The following is a 17,870-nucleotide window of genomic DNA, read 5'->3' as shown; positions in this document are numbered from 1 at the left end:
GCATTTCAAATCTTTTCAAGAGTAAAAAATAATCATTTTTATTTATCGAATTTATTTAAATACAGTCAAATTTAGAGGCCATGGAAAATTACTTCGCTTTCAATTTCTTCTTCCATTGCTTCCGGAAGAATGATCAAATTTCCTATCGGTTGTGCGAAAAACTGATGATGATTCACTATGTGTCGTTTGGTGAAGCACGTAAACGTAGTAACTCTATCGCCGCACCGAAAAGGGATTGCATTCTTCGAGCTTCGAGATATTCATTCGGAATGGGCGATGTCGATGTGATTTTTTCAGCTTGAAAAATTGATTTTTGTATCCGATCTTTTCGGTTCGATGTTTGACAACATCGATTTTATTGATTCAATAAAATCGATTTGGTGAAATTGATTTTTCTTTCAAAATTCCTATTGAAAAAACCCGATTTTTTCCACAATCGATTTTTTTAAAATCGATTTTTTTGCATCGATTTTTCCCGGCTCGATGTTTGACAACATCGATGTTTTCGCATTAAAAAGATCGATGTAGCAAAATCGATTTTATTTTTCAAAAGGCCCATCACCAAGTGCGGCAAACCTCCTCTCAAATAGTGTGTGTGAAATGAATTGAATAAAACTCTACAGTAAACTAACGGCTTCATGTGTATTTCCATTCTATCACCAATTTTGCGGTGTCGGCGGTACCGGTGATTTTTACGCATCCAGTTATATTCATCGCTAGTGCAACAGACAGGTCTTTGGTGTAGTCACGATTCGAACAGCGTTTTCCTTGTACTCTGATCTCTCTTCAAATGTCGAATAAATCTTTCGCCTTTTACTAAAGATTTCCGTGGAGAGGGATACTCAAATGAGTTTAAAATAAATTTTTATTTTACTCGATTCTTAGCTGGATCGAGTGTTAACCTTCTGCAAATCTGCCGAAAATGTTTACCCGGAGAATGAAATTCTACATTTTATGCACGGGCTCACAAGTCACAATTTGTCGCGATCGCGAATGGCAATTTTCTGTGACGTCAGAGAAATCGTTGAATTTCGCATCTACGAAGCTGAGTTTGACAGCTTGTATGCCTCACGGCTTACATGACCAGGGTTGCCAACATTTTTTTCAAAAAAACTGGAACCATTCTTGAAAAAAACTGGATGCTCGAAAAAAATTCCTGCTTTAACCTTGTAATGTTCCAGTCAATGATTCAATGAACGACTGTTAAGTAAACACGTATGTTCCATACCTTTTACTTAAAATTTAAGTCGGTTTTTTGATATTGTTGTCCAAATTTAAAAATAAATATTAAAACATTCGAATTTAATTGTAATTGTAATAGTTACAGTCGGATTTTACTGTCTTGAAGGTTTGAATCCTAAATTTAAGACCATTTGCCAAGCTTGAGGATGCGCTTAAACTTTTCTTGCCATACCACTATAGCAACTAGCTGAGAATTCAACAAATGTTCATCAATGTATTTGACACAATGTACTGCCACCTTAACGTTTGAGTAAAATTCATTTGAAATCGAATCAAAATGTACGTTCTCGAACCGTTTCACTCACAAGTGGTATAAAAAAAGTTCTGGTTACGGTGGATTCTATGAAGATGAATCAAGTTACAATTTGTGAGACAAAAAATAAAATATTTAAAAAATAACTGGCTAAAGCTGACTCAATTTTCAAAAAAACTGGAAGATTTTTCCGATTGTCTGTTTAACTGGATGCTGTAAAAAAAACTGGAAGAATCCAGTTTAAACTGGAAGGTTGGAATCGCTGTACATGACACATTCTTTCGCGACGTTGCAACGATTTGACGAATCTTAATTCGACAAATATGTTATAACTTTATCAAATGAACGCCTACATCAAAACTTATTACCGATTCAGAAAGTAGACGAAATTTCACGAAAGATTCAAGCAATATAAACTGAATATACAGCAAGATTGTTTTATGACTGATAATGTAACGTGACGTTACAACGCGTCACAAATTAGAACGTATTTCAATAAAAGTCAAATTATCAAATTCTAGTATATTCAGTTTATGTTGATTGAATCTTTCGTGAAATTTTGTCTACTTCCCGAATCTATAATAAGTTTTGGTGTAGCCATTCATTTGATAAAGTTATAACATATTTGTCAAATGAAGATTCGTCAAATCGTTGTAAACGTCACGAAAGAATGTGTCACATTAGTGCATGTAAACAAATGGATGGCGGAAATTGAATATTTTTAAATGAACTGTTTTTATCGATTTTTTCATAAATATCTGAAATTGTAATTCCAAATAGAGCCAACAAACATCAAATGAGTTTATTAGGTGAATCAACGACTAATAATTGCTGTAGAACATGTTTATTTTGCTTCTTCAACATTCCAATAAAATTTCATCCCGGATAATCGAGTCAAACTTTTTTATGTGTTATTTTATGAATTTGAACTTCAATCGCGAAAAAATTGGAAATAAAATGGTCTGGCTAAATTTTCCTATTATAAATGAAATTTTACGCATCAAGTTCGATTCACCGGGCTCGGCGAAATTTTCCTGGGGATCTCGTTCGTTAGTATCTTCAGTAAAACAATTTTATTACCGAGCTCTCCACATTGAATACAGGTCAATAATTTCATATATTGATTTAAACAAGCAGACAATGTACATGTATGACAGGTTAGAGTGTTCTGAAGTGTTTTAGTGGAGGTAACAACATAAAATCGTGTATTGGACATTTTACAATGATTCTCCTTAACCCTGCAAAACCACGGGGTTGGCAGCAGAGGGTTAAGTTGTTTGGAAGAGATGACTTTAATATATGATAACTAAAATATAAAATTGTTCTAGAAAATTGCAAAGTTATTGCCGCGTTGACCTGAAAATTTGTCATTTCATTCATATAGGAACAATCGTTGAAATTATGTCAATTTATGCTTTGCAAGATTTGAAATAACTTCGAAGTGTGGTCATGACACCCCTGTTATGTCATATACATTACCAACCCATCTTTTTCCATTTTTCATTCGTCCTAATAAGGACGGTTTGTGGATAACTATGTTGATACAAGACGAGAATCTTTTGAAACAATTCAAACGTTGCCGACGATTGTTTTTAATGCGCACACAAATATGATCATTCCCCTTTCGCAGCTCACACCGAATTAGCACGCTTTGCATCAAGGCGTTCCTATTTATTAACTTTTCGATGCAGATGAAAGGCCCTGCTTTTGTGCGATAAATGAAAATCTTTTCATCATTCGTTTTGGTGTAGCTTTCGCTTAGTGGTAGAGTTGCCACATTCACTGATTTTCTTGGAAGGATTTGCAAAAACCTGTTATTAAGGTTCAAAATGTGCGTAACGCTTTCGCTAATATGCACTACTATCACTTTCTCGTTCGTTCTCGTGCTGTGCATGAGCCTTTCCTTTCCGTCCGGTTTCTAGTGGCATAACCAAAACGAATATGCCGGCTTTACCCCACCAACTGCTCTCGTCAAGCCACCCAATACGAATAATCATAGGAACAAACATGTAGTGGACCAATATTTAAAACTTTTCATCATTTTATTGTTCGGTTGGTGCACCATATTGACGGCTCTGTGCGGGATGGGCTGAAAATTTTCACTTTTCCGAGTCGTTTTCGAAAGATTTTTCAAAATACTATTTTTTCTGTTGATAATGAATGTCCTACATATTCAAAAATTTAATACAACATTGGTACAAATATTTTCGACAAAATGCCGAAGAAATTGATTAAATTCATTCAGTACAACAAAAGATATAAGCGTTCAAAATCATACATCATTTTCCTTCCGAAATTTTGAAAAGGGGCCCCTATATTGAAAGGTAAGTCGTTAGTCACGACAAAAAATTTCAACGCCAAATGCGAACGTGGTTCAGATCTTGTCAGCATTGTCCACATCCAAATGACCGCAAAAATATCAGAAAAGTATCTATATTTTGACAGTATTTACATCTGAAAATATGTTGTATCATGTAGGTGTACAATATTTACTATGTAAATGTTAGATGCCAATCCGTTTTTTTGGCGTTATTTATCGAGACTATCGTCAAATTGCAACGCAGGAATGAGTGTTGTTTGTGTACCCATGGTAAACAGCGAATTCGAAAACAGAGTAAATACCGTATTTCGACAAAAAAGTGTAAAAGATAAACACGACTCGCCATAGCAACAAGGTCGGTGAAGAACACTTGCTTGTACTCATTTAAATCTTAGAAGTTATCGCTAGGTCCACTCTGTTGAATTTAATTATAACTATTATTAAGTACCAAAAATAAATTTAGGAATGTCTTGTTTAAACTTATGCTCATCAGAGGATCCTGAATTTTTTTTTTTTGGCTTTCGAATTTTGGAATACAAAATCCAGTTATTACAATTATGAATTATTTCGACCCGTTTGAGAATAAACACATAAATCTTAAACAAATAAATATGTTGTTACTTTTACGGAGTCCAGTATCAAATGCAAATAATAACACCTGTTCGATTGCTATTTCAGTCAACCGCGCCGGCAGTACTGCACTATCAGATTCTGAAACCGATTCGGATGTTCTGTTCGAGAGCCGTTCAAAACAGAACGGTCTCCCGGGACGGAGCGCTGGTGGCTTAGCAAATGGAGACGTCCGGAATGGGCACGCAAAGTACAGCACCACTCGCCTAGGTCGACGGATCAAAGCTTAGATCATGATGGTAGATAAGGTAGCTCTACCACCGTTGACCAACTAATAGCACGAAAACGGATAAGGATAGATAAGATGCTGTTAAGGTAATACGTACTGATTACTTGATTGTTCTACCTTTGTTGCATGTGATTTTTTTTCTAAGGTATTATTTTACCAGGGAATGGTTGAAGTAACTGTACTATATATTGGGTAAAAAAGATGATCGTTCCTATTATAGGAACGGACAGTGTGATCTATAGCAGCCATCGAGTAATAGTTAAACAGGTTTTACATATTATTTGATCAGATGAAACCAGTGTTAATACCGCAGTTACGACTATACATACAGTTCATTTAAGTATCTAACAGATTTACTATAAATCGCCCACGTAAAAGTCAACAATGCATTGAAAGCGTGTTCACTTGATTGTATTGAATTTTATCTTTATACTGTTTCAGTACTGGGTGTAACTTTTTAAAGACTGCAAGTGATTAACGAGTTGAACACGGATTTCAAACGTTGTCGTGAAACGTTTAAAAATAAGGAAAACCTATTAATTACATGTTACTTAAACTTTTGTTCAAGGAAACCTATTCTAGTCTGAATACAGTTTGTTGTGTAAAACGATAAATAGTGAAGACATTTACATACATACATACATACATACATCAAAACTAGGTGTCTCATTGCATGATGATCTATGACTTAAGTCTGTGGCTCTAAATCGAGTGCAATCACTGATTTCACTGAATTCCTATTTTATTATTTTTGTATTTCAAAATTGTAGTTGTCATCTACGGTGTACATAATGAAATGAGCCATTCGATGCAAAATAACGGGAACAATACGAAATTCTTTCGATATTTTTCGATTTCAATGTCACTTTTTCGAATAAAAATATGAAAATTTGGTTGTTTGTTGAATTTTGTCAAATTGGATTAATGCATATTCCTGACAGTTTTCCAATTTTAAATTTTAAAATGTTTTGCAAGAGAGTCTTGCAAAAAATCAAAGTATTAATTTTTAAATATCCACGTTTTATTTTTTTTTAATTTTTTACAATTTTTTCGAAAAAGTCATTCCGCTATCTTTTCTGGGATAAAGACACACTTTTTCTACGCGACCTGTCACGTCAGACGACTAATATCCCATCACTATACGCAATTTTTCTCACACGATGCTGGAGAATCACTTCGAGTGACGTGAAATGCTCATTGATGGGCAATGGAGAATCTCACGTCATCCGATTCGATTCCCCGACTAGGGTGAAAAAACTCACGCGGAAGAAAGTAAATTTGTCGTCTAACGTCACATGCCGTACAGAATAAGGTATGTTGTGGAATCAAATATTTTTCTGTTAACGGGTCTATTTCTTTACACACGCTTAACTTTTAAACTGGCGCAAAGGTTTAGCAAGGGTGAAAATATCAGCCCTAAGCTCTTTAAAAACAATCATAATTATTTTATCTTGACCCTTTTATGATTTATGGTTTTGATTGGGGTTTGGTCCGAGCATTTATCGAATGTTGCCAACTGTCAATTTTCGGGAAAACAAAAGTACTATCTCACTCTAGACCAGTGAACTACGATTCATAAACTGAAACCACAGACTAAGAATAAATCATTGAAGTAACCTAGCGTTCCACGAATTTGGATGTCACTGTAATGTATCTGTAAAGTATTTTAAATTAAATTCATTCCGCTTATTCGAACCCAGTGATTTTAGATGAAAAAATATATTAATAAGTTCTTGCAGAAAACAAGTCCCCTTAACCACTATGTACTTAAACAGGAAAAATAGTTTTAAAAATTAAAGAGATCGCGAAAATAGGCAAACAGAAGAAATAGTATTATTGAACGATTATTACCAAAAATAAAATTCTAACAAATTGAACGGATAATAACGTATTTTTTAAAAATAAACCGTACGCTACAAATATATGATAAAGATATATGAAACGATTCATTTAATATTGTACTTATTTTTTCCGAATTGCATCATCATCATCATCGTAATCGAACTTTTCGACTACTCCGAATATTTCAGACGATCAGGTTACTCAATTTTGGACCACCATTCTTTAGTCTCGTTGAACGCCCACCGCGAACGCAGGGTCTGCCCTCAAATCAACAACCTTTTCCAGGTTCTCTGCCGAGCCAGTCTTTTCGCCTTTCGCTCTACATGTCTAGCCCAAAGTAGTCTGTAGTTTTTTAACAGCCTTCCGATGTCAATAGGGGAGACCGGGGATGGTTGGCCGAATGGTCAGGTTAGCCGATTGTCTTTTATGAAAAGACTATTATGCGCAGTAGCGACATCTATAAGGTACACCGGGGCAAGTTGAAATGCAGAGTAAGTTGGAACGGAAGTCTGAACCTTCACCAGAAAAGAACAATCCCCGAGATTATTTTTTCCAGCGAAAAGCTTCCTTAAACGCATCTTTTGAATATCATAAGTAATAGTTTGAAATATCTCAACAATTTTCGCACTTATGTTGAAAAATGTTATGATTGCAGATTATGATTAAAAAGTTGTATATTAAACAATCGTTTAGCATTATAAACTGTCTGCTGAGAAACCATTGTTCACCTTAATTTTTTGGCATTCCATTATACCCCTTTATTTTGACACCCATTGGGGCACAAAGAAATACATGCACAGGGGCAAGTTTGAATGACAGTAATAATTCACTAATCTTCAATTCAGGATTGGCCATATTGTTTTAGAATCCGTTATCGTCCGCTAGTACACCAGGAAGCCGACTAAATATTTATTTTACACTTTAATAACATGTAGTTACTATTACATATCCCAAATCAGTGAAAGGGTGGATTCGGTATCTACATATATGTATTTCTTAGAGATAACGATATAAAAAGTAATTGAACTTGACACGAGATACTAGACGAACAGAATGGAGGATTCCTGTTTCCGCCTTAGACGACAGCTGTCAAAGCTGTGCGTAGCAATTGACTCCAGGGGCCCAACATCTGCCCTTTTTATCTGTAGAAGTACGGGTTGTACCTAGTAGACATCCGTCGGATACGGGTAGATCGACGAAGAACAGGGCCGGTGTGATGCAGATGGAGCTAGTTGATCTGCATGTGTTGGTGAACCTTCGTTGAGCTGAAAGTCCTACAGTAGCACGTGCAACGGGAGCTGATGATCCGAAACAGCTTCTTCCGGGTAGGCCTCGACTTTAGTGTCCCCCTGAGCACGCAGTTGGTTAGTGTGAGATCTCATAAGCCTGCTTCCATCTAGAAGTACATTGTAATTTACACTGCCAACTCGTTCGATGACGGTACCGGCGAACCACACAAGCCTTACACATTTGAAGGTGCTTGCAAAAACTCGATCACCTTTTTCGAAGTTTCGCCTCTTTGTCCCATGGTGTCTGTTGAACTGGTTTTCCATATTTTGATTTGGGCATGAAGTCGACGGGTGGTTTATGCAAATCTAGCGTTGTGCGGTGTTTCCTCCCCATCAAAATGTCAGCCGGAGAAAGTCCATCAGGCGCCGACTTGTTTGGCGTTGAGCGATATGTGGACAAAAAGATTTGCAGTGACTTGGATATGGAATTTTGCGTTTCTGGTATTTTCCTAAGGTTTCATTTCACTGTATTCACGAAGCGTTCCGCTTGTCCATTAGACTGCGGATGGTATTGTACAGAACGAATGTGGACGATGCCCAAGGACTCACAAAATTCCTTAAATTGGTTGCTAGAAAATTGTGTACCATGATAGCTGACAATGGTTTCAGGCAGCCCGTACTGCGCGAACGTTTCGAACAGCAAGTCGATTGTGGTCCTGCTAGTGATAGTTTGCGTACGTATGATCTTCGGCCACTTGCTGTAAGAGTCTACAATAATCAGGAAATAGTGACCTTCGAAAGGACCAGCATAATCCACATGTAGCCGTTGCCAGGGATAGCTTGCTTGTGGCCATGACGACAATAATGTTTTTGGTGGAGCTTTTGTCACAGATGCGCAAGCTCTATACGATGCGGTGAAATTTTCCACGTCCTGGTCTACGCCGGGCCAGTGACTTCTCATAGCTGCTTTATTCCTTTCTTGACCTCGACCAGCGAGCGTGAGACTACCTCGCACAACTGAAAGGGCTTCCTTACCGAGCGAAGTTCACTGCTGACTTGCTTACATGTGTTCAGCCAACCAGTTTGCATGTACGGGATAACTTCCTGAAGTTTCTTATCTTTGTTTGTGGCAGCTTGAAGATGTTTGAACGTTATTGGCAGGCTATTCAATGCTGCATCCACAGTGGCAGGTATGTCGTCTTCCATCTGAACCGAAGCAATGACGAAATCTTCATCTGGCCTCGCTCGTGGATCGATGAGTCTCGATAGGATATCTGCGTAACCGAACTCCTGGGTGGAGATGTACTTGAATTCGAAGTCGTAAGACAGTAGCATATGGGCCTATCGTTGTAGACGGTTAGTTGTGTGAATGGGAATACCCTTCTTCAATCCAAATACTGCGACCAAAATTTGAAATTTGGTAACAGCGAATATAAGTGTCAGTGCTTCTTTCTCTACCTGGCCGTAGCGCTGTTCTGCTGGAATGAGCGTTCGGAAGGCGTGGCACACGACCTATACAGAACTGCCTGGATACCGATGCATGAGACATGCTCCTAAACCGTTGCTTGTCGGATGCATCCGCTGCGACAATCGCTTCGAGTTGAGGGTCGTAATGAGCAAGACTTGCTTCTTGCTCATTACGAACATCTTCGAACGAAGTAGTGATTTGAATTGTTGAAATGAGCGCTGGCAACTTTCGTTCCAATCCCACTTCGACTCTTTCCTCGGGATGCTGCGTACAACATTGGCATAGATATGACCGCAAGGTGCTCACATCGTGCGGCGCGGCATGTTGCATATTGCTGCTGTCTTCGATGGGTCAGGTCGGACTCCTTGATGCTTAAAGGGCGAACACGAAATTATTGCGACACATTCAACAGGGCATAACTTTTGACGTAGGACTACGTCTTTGTTTTCGATATAGGGGTGCACGTTGCAAATTCTACAAAAATGGTATGTAACGAAAAGTGGTCCAATTTTAAACGCATATAAATCTGCCATCTCTAGATAAATTTTCATTTTTTTTGCGCATATCGCCCCGAAATACTTCTAAGAATAGATTCCAATAGATAAACCCAAAGATTTTTGATATCATGGCACTAAAAGTTTAAATAATGAACAACCTAGTCAGAATATCGCGCATTTACACGCAGAAAATAGCGCTTCCCTAGTCCAGCACCACAGATTTGTGTACCTAGCGCGCTACGCTTCTATGAATGACGTCATCATCGACTATTTAAACGGACGGATTTCGCCAGAGCAGCTCAGTTGCCTGTTGAACGGCAGACGAAGCAGGTCACTGCGTTGTGTGTTTTCACAGCCAGTGCAGCTGAGTTAGAAGTCCGTTACACTGCCTTTGGAGGTACGCTACCCAGTGAATGCAACAACACAAAAGATAGCATAGTTCAAACACTATGCTATCTTTTGTGTTGTGCTGGTTTCCAATACACTTTTATGTATAATTATTATAATGAAGGGGAAATTAATCAATGAATTGAACGAACGTAAATAATAAACTTTCGTTGTGCAATTTAGTAACAAATTAGATCTACCTACCTACACATTCGTCTCAAACATTAAACCCAAGCGCACAAAGCAAAATGAATGAACGCAGCGATGATGGGTCGAACGAAACAGACAACTAATACCACGACACTATGTTAACCGTGTTTGCAAATGGAGCTCGCATGCTTCACGTGAGTCATTTCCACTCAGTCTTTAGTATTTTGATTCTACTAATAGGTACATACTACATACATATTTATGAATGAATACACAGCCACTTGAAAAACCTTTGCAAAAACGCAACTTGTCCATATATTAAATTGTTTTCAATTCTTGTATATTTATAGTATCGATATATGATTAAGACCACTGCATTCGCTATATTTGTATGCGTACTTTAGGAAAGTTACAATAATGGCAAATTATAAGGGGCCATGCATAAATGATGTAGCATTTTGGGGGGTAGGGAGGGTATACCAAATTTGTTACGAAGTGCGACGAGGGGGAGGGTAGGGTCAGAAGATGTACGACGTAGCATTAATTTTAAAACCCATTGTTTAGAGAAAGCAATTTAATGATCCTCCATTCCCAAGAGAAATAAATTTAAATTCAAACAATTTACTTTTGATGCGGTTTTTCATGAGGTAAATTTTACGATTCGCTGAATCATAAGTTCGCAAAAATACGAAAAAATATTGGTTGCGGATTTAACTTGCTACATTAGCTAGCAAATGTTGCCAACTAGCAGACTTAGTTTGGAAGCTGAATTTAATTTTCACTTCGGATTTAACCAAACAAACTTTAGTAATTTAGATGAACGTATGCTTCTTAGAATCATTGGCAGCTGCAGGATTGTGACTGAGAGAACTTTTCTTCAAGCTCCCCTTGACATCTAAAATTCAAAACAAAACTATAAATACTATATTTGTCATGAAATGGGCTTATTTTGCACGCAATTTGCTGTTATAATGAAAATGTTGATAAAAGTCGTCAAACATTTTGTAAGGACATGTATTTAAAATAATTGAAAAACATATTTAATTTTTTTTTCATCCTCCGGCCGCTTTGCTTGGGATGAGGGAAAGGGGGTAGGCAAATGCTACGTTATTTACGAGGGGGAGGTTAGAATTTTGTGACCAAATGCTACGAGGGGGAGGGAGGGGTCAAAAACCGCTGAAAAAAAGCTACGTCATTTGTGTACGGCCCCTTACCAGCATAGTTATCCCTAAAAACATATGTATATTTCTTGGAAACATCTCAGCAAACTCTAGCAACATAAAACTCCTGTCCCCGAACAGAGCCGTAGCAATCCTGTTTTGCGTGAGGGGGCAAATTTTTATTAAACTTAACGTATATTTAAAACAAGGGACTGGAAGAAAAATCATTTTTAATATTTAGAACCACAGTACTCAAGACGATTTGGTGTTTAATGTGGATGAAGCAATTCCGCAATGTCGCGACACGGATCCAATGTCACGCCCCAGGATCCCGAAGCTAAAATATTCTTTTAAGTTGACCTGTGAATTTCAGGTCATGAATGCTTCGCATGCTGGGAGCTCGCCAGCTGACGAAAAAACACAACACACTAATTCAGTAATGGAGTGTTTTATCGAAACGGCTAAGGCGTTACACTTCTATGACCAAATCAGCCACAAGAAGCCCAATTTCAGCGAAGGTCTACCGGATATCAGCGATGTTATAGCTTTGAATCAGTATTTGGGAGGTCCCCGTACAATATCGCGAAGGACAACAGTGGCTTAGGCGCGTGGAGAAATGACTAGGCGAAGAAATCGACGAGATGTCAGCTGTCTCCGTCGAAACCAATGATGTATGCGAGGGTACACAGTATCTTAGAAATTTGGCGTTACGCGAACCCTGTTTATCGCCGGATTTCATCACCCGTGGTACCACAATTCTCATCCCCAAGGACATACCAATTACCTGTCTAACAAGTCTGCACAAGATCATGAGCACCTTCATCAGTGAATCATGAATCATCACTACATACAGCCCACTATGAGAAGAATAGCACCAGAAGGACCAGAGGAGCAGAAGGGATATAAAAAAATACACAAGACTGAAAAGATCAAGTTATCCTCCATGCAATCATTGTTTGTATTCGTATTTGTATTTATCATATATACACCAACAGACAATTCAAAGCCACAATGATGTCTTAATGCTAAACTTATTGCTAACAGTCAAATCGTTACAAACTTTGATAAAAATAATAACAATACAGTGAAAAAATCAACAATGAAGGAATCAGCCGAAATTAACGGGTCCGTTGAAGGCTAGGTAAAATCATTGGCGAGGCAAATTAAAGTCGAAAGCTGATGCGACTCGGTTGACGATCCTTTGTAGGCCCGTAATGGCCCCGTGCATAATTAGTGCGTCGAAATGGCAATCGGAGCATGAGGTTGTTACGCGTTGTTCGAGGTGCAACATTTATGTTAATTTATTCCAAGGTGGCTGAGCAATCCAGATGACCTCACAAAGTATCAGCATCAAACAAAGCCCTTGCTGTATTCCATCGAACAAGTAGGGGTTCCAAACTAATCAGCTGGCATCGGCCTTCGTAACTTGGCAGACGGACGGGATCTCTCTACGGCAAACTATGAAGCGCAAAACGTAAAAAGCGTCTCTCAATACCGTTGTTATAGTTTGGGCTCCAAACTTCGCAGCAGTACTTCAGGATTGACCACGACAAAGAGCAGTACAGCGCTTTGAGACAATACATGTCAGTAAAAATTTTCGCTATCCTGAAGATGCATCCCAGCATTCGATATGCTTTGCTAACTGTATAGGAGACGTGTTGTTTAAACGCAAGTTGCGAGTCTCCTAGACACTCCTTCACCTGACTAACGCGTTCAATTTCAGTATCAGGTAGACAGTAGTTAAAACAAACCGGGTCTTTTTTTCGTGAGAACGATGTCACCTAGCACTTTTTTGGATTTACACACATACGGTTCGTGTTACACCAGTCAGCGAAGGTTTCATACTGTGGTTGGAGTAATCTGCAATCTTCAGTAGAGCTGATGAGAAGAAACATCTTGAGATCGTCTGCGAAGGACAGGCGTGGAATCTTCAGAACTAGATGAACGTCGTTGAAGTAAAGCAGAAACATCAGCGGTCCCAAGTGACTTCCCTGCGGTACTCCTTACTTAAAAATAAATGTGGGTGCCTGACAATCTCTAATGACAACCACTATTTCTCGACCTGAAAGGTAGGATCGAAACAACTGCAACAGACTACCGTTAATTCCAAATCTCTCCATTTTAGCGATTGTTATTTCATAGTTCACTTTGTCAAAAGCGGCAGATAGGTCTGTATAGCGCGACGTTCCATACTTGAGCGCGACGTTCCATACTCTCTGTTATTTATGATGTTAGGCAAAGCAGGTTAGTCGTTGTCGAACGGCCAGACATGAAGCCATGTTGATCGTCACTTAGGTACTGCTTACAGTGAGCCTTAAGAGGTTCCATAATCACCAACTGTCGAACAACTTCGAGACAGCACTCAATGAAGTAATTCCCCGGTAATTATCGACGTCTCGCTTATTACCCTTTTTATGGACTGGGAACATGTTCGCGGACTTCCAGCAGGATGGAAAGATGCCAATTAGGCAATCCACCACGACGTTTGATTGACAATTCAGCGAGTGGTTTTGTCAACAAGTTTGCTCCAGCGAACAGAAAAACCCGTCCGACGACCATACTTCGTTAGCCCGATTCGTTTGATGTTGGATCAAATCGGCGATTTTGTCAGACATCGCACCCACCCGAGTTACGTCAGAAGAAATAATCATCTGATCAGAAATGCCTCATGGATTGCCTAATGGCAATAGATGCTCTAAAGATGCGAAGAAGGGGAAGTGCTAAAACGTCGATGTGCCATTTTTAAAGTACTGAAGGGAAACCATCGGGTCCCGGATTGAAAGACGATTTTAACCGAGAACAAGCTCTGGTAATCATCGTTTCATTGACACCAATAGCGCTTAGAGTTTGGCTCACAACCGGAACTTGACTAACAGCGAGTTCAATTTGATCAACTGTTAAGGCCTCATATGTGAACACATTCGCGAATTTCTCCGAAAAAATTCTGCACATATCTTGGGATGTGATAGCTGTGTGGCCGTTGAAAGTCATAGACGACGGCAGCCCGGATTCCTTGCGCTGCTCACTCATATTTCCAGAAACGTTTTGGGTGCAACTTGAGAATACGCTGAATGTTTTGCTGATATCGAAAGAAACAATCCTGGCTAGCTCATTTATAAGCATGGTTGAGACTGACGTAATAGCAAACGTGCTCGTTTGCCAAGGATGGCCAATTTGTTGATGATGAATTTCGGGACGTGCCTGTCAATAACATAACCCAAAACGTTGGAAAAATCGAGAATGGAGAAGAGGCCTGCGATGTTGTTGGAGAAGTAGTGTGTAACCAACGGAACATTAGTATACCGATTACAAGAAGACATACAACTCCATATCGCACTCGCTCCTCATCAAGGTATTAAAGATGTATAAAGCTGATCCTGTAGTCTAAGGTTCCTACGGCAGGTGATGGAGAGAGAAACGACAAAACTGCTCAGCTCAGAAGTGGAAAAGACGTGTTGCGGTCTAGAATGCTTCGCATCTTGAGGGGGACCTTCCAAGACGATTCTTTTATCCCGCACAGTAGGACATTTGCGGCGATGAAATTTCGGGTCGATACTAATTAACACAGTATACAATATACAAATAGTCCTCTTGCTTTTTATTTGATTATTCTATAATTTCGCTCGGCGCAAAACGCGTGGGGGGGGCAAAGCCCCCTCTTGCCCCTTAGGTTGCTACGGCTCTGTCCCCGAAACTGTTAGAACTCCAACTTGACACGTTTCAACGACCATAAGGATGTATATGTTTGATTTGGTGAGCACCCGATCATACGGCTTTCAGGCTTGCTTTTTAACCGTTCTGTTATACGATCTGGCTCTAAAATCTTTCCGAATGCGCATATTTCAAACTGTACAGCCTAAAGTTTGTTCATCACAACCACGTTCGACGCCTTGATTACACCTTCTGGGAAACACGTTCCTTGTTTCAGATCTGCAAGTTATTTTCAAATTCTTTGCGAAAACAGATCGAAATGGTGAGTTAAGGCGAATGCTGTTGCGAATAAGTGAACTAAGCTCGTGATTTAAGTTTTTTATGTAAATTTTTTTTGAAAAAAAAAGAACGAAAAACAGTTCGTTGGTAGCACTATCAAAGATGTAAAAAAACAAGTGGAATACAAATATTCAATGTAGTCAGAGCTATGGCCCATCCCCCGAAGCGTGTTCTTTTGGCAGAGGTTTGCGGAGAAAGCTCTCTAAGACGAACCGCTCCACTGAAATCGAAAAACTAAAAAGATAAATGAATAAGAATGTATTGTGGTGTACTTGAACGAATCGGTTTCCCAATTTTTTTTTCTTACAAAAAAACATGTTGACCAAAAAAATGAGTTTTGTGGTGTTCCAAATTTTAAAGAAAAATTCATTGCGAAGAATCAAAATTTTTTTGACGAAAAAGGAACCGTTCAAATACACTGGTAAATTCGCAAATCGGATGAACAGTATTTGATATGTCACGTCCACCGCTACGGTACTTTTCAAAAACCTTCTTTTCGAGATAATTGCGTTTAAAGTTATGTGTCCACTTCATTCGTAGAAGAACCATCGTGCTGCAAACGGCTGTAATTTAAAATCTAGTGCTCCGATCTGAATGATATTTTCAAAAGTATGTACTTTTAGAATATTCAATAATTTTTTTTCAATTTTTACAGTTCCAAACTTTGTATATAACCCCTTAGGCGAAAGCAGGTTGGTGTGATCTCGGCAGGTTGTATGTTATCTCGCTTTAGAGGCAGGGAACGATCACTGTCGTCAGTGCGATAATCTTGTGTTCTTCCTGGGACGCCATCATAGCCCAAGGATTGTGCATTAGTGTGTTTGTGCATTGAGTCGAAGTCCCAAGGGTTGCAGGTTCGAATTCTGCTTCTGGAGTGATTTTTTTTCACGCAATTGCTTTCTTTTAACTGATTATTTCGAGCTGTTTTCTTTGCTGGATACCACCAACAAATCGTAAATAATGTATTGGTACGTAAGTCAAAACCCAAAAAAAAAAATTATTTGATTCCTTTACGATTCTCGTACACAACCATGTCACCAACTTAGTTTAAATTTTTTGCTCAGTATTTCAAGATAAAAACTTCACCAATCAAAAAACGGCAGATCGATTCTAAATATGCAGAGCTTTATAATAGAATCCAAATGAAAAGAAAACGCAGAACATTGGATGCACCAATATATTGCAATTCATGTTTCAACATTTTAAATGAAATTTAATTTCAAAAAACATAACTGAAACCTTGTTCATATTATTCATAATGACTCTAAATAGTTAGAAAGCGCCATAACGGAATTCCATATTAATTATCATAACCATAACTCGTTTCTTTGAGGGATTAGTGTTCCCAGCGATTCACTCCAATCGTCAGTGAACATGTTAGAACAGATTCTGATAAAATAAAACACTGTCGAAAATCCGCGCGATGCGTCAAAAAGAGGATATAAAACGCGCCAAATCCGTGAGAATTGCGAAATCAGCGAAAATCGCGCAATCCGCGCGACCGTAACAACGTATTGTTAAAAAAAAGAAAGAAGTATTTAATTTTTGCTCATTTTTTCTCTTCGTTGAATTGTGCCAAATCGTCGCTGTTGTGCAATCTTATGACAAACGTTTTTTTGGGGTAAACTGAGTTAGATAAAACACATTACTTGTCTAAAAAATCTCTACAAAGTGGCGTTTACAGAATTTTGACAATCTGCTTGGTTACTAGATATAGCGAGAAACGTTCTGAGAAATTTTTAATTTTTTGCTTCAAATGACTGGCGATTGGCTCAAATTATCTTGATGTATGAGATGTTTTTATATGTAAAACCGACTTTTGTTTACATTTTTAACGAAAACTCGCAATGTAGTTAACCGATTTTCGTAATATTTGAGAGCTTAATGCAGAATAGATAGAAGCATCACTTGTCTTCTTTGAATTGTTTATACCATTTATAAATTTCAATATATTCAATTTCAAACTTTAAAAATCGTTTTTCTCGAAATGTGCAAAATGGCGCTTGTCATAAGGTAGCACAACAGCGACGAAATGCCAATAATGGCGAAAGGCATATTCTATGTGAACATTACCAATGTTGTCTATATCAATTTTTGTCAAATCATGTCTACCTTTTCTGTGAATACAATAACAGAAGTAAACAAATGTAATCTTCAAAACACGAAAACAACCATAGTTATTAATTCATTATTTACATATGATAATAATTCGAGTTTTATGACAACTTCGTCTGTGTAAGTAAACGCCGTCCACAAGTGTACATTGACTAAGAGGCCTGTCCCATTCGTCGCCAAACAGTGCAAACACATGTTAACACGTAATATTTGAAACATGCTTTTCATTCTCTCAATGCAACGCCAGGTTGTCTCAAACCTGTCCCGCTAGTTGCTGGCATCGCCGTCCAAACCAGAAGCCGGCTATTTGTAATCTTTCAATCCTGTAGCTACATTTCTTTATTTTTCTGCGACACCT

General features: G+C 38.4%; 1 protein-coding gene and 1 non-coding gene across 2 annotated transcripts in view; both read left to right on the top strand.

The window, feature by feature from the left end:
• The window catches only part of LOC131681262 (dyslexia-associated protein KIAA0319-like protein), a 31,464-nt gene extending 24,841 nt beyond the window's left edge, over positions 1–6,623 (top strand). The window contains 1 exon segment of the mRNA XM_058961977.1: positions 4,494–6,623. Within this exon segment, the coding sequence (XP_058817960.1) occupies positions 4,494–4,675 (182 nt within the window). The 3' untranslated portion in view covers positions 4,676–6,623.
• LOC131686468 (U5 spliceosomal RNA) lies at positions 771–890 on the top strand. Its single transcript, XR_009305124.1, has one exon. It is a non-coding gene; the product is annotated as a U5 spliceosomal RNA (small nuclear RNA).
• Positions 6,624–17,870: the final 11,247 nt, after the last annotated feature.

This window comes from Topomyia yanbarensis, chromosome 2 (genome assembly GCF_030247195.1).
Source record: "Topomyia yanbarensis strain Yona2022 chromosome 2, ASM3024719v1, whole genome shotgun sequence".
Lineage (NCBI taxonomy): Eukaryota > Metazoa > Arthropoda > Insecta > Diptera > Culicidae > Topomyia > Topomyia yanbarensis.
The sequence above is the reverse complement of the archived record's forward strand: the minus strand, read 5'-3'. Positions and strand labels throughout refer to the sequence as shown.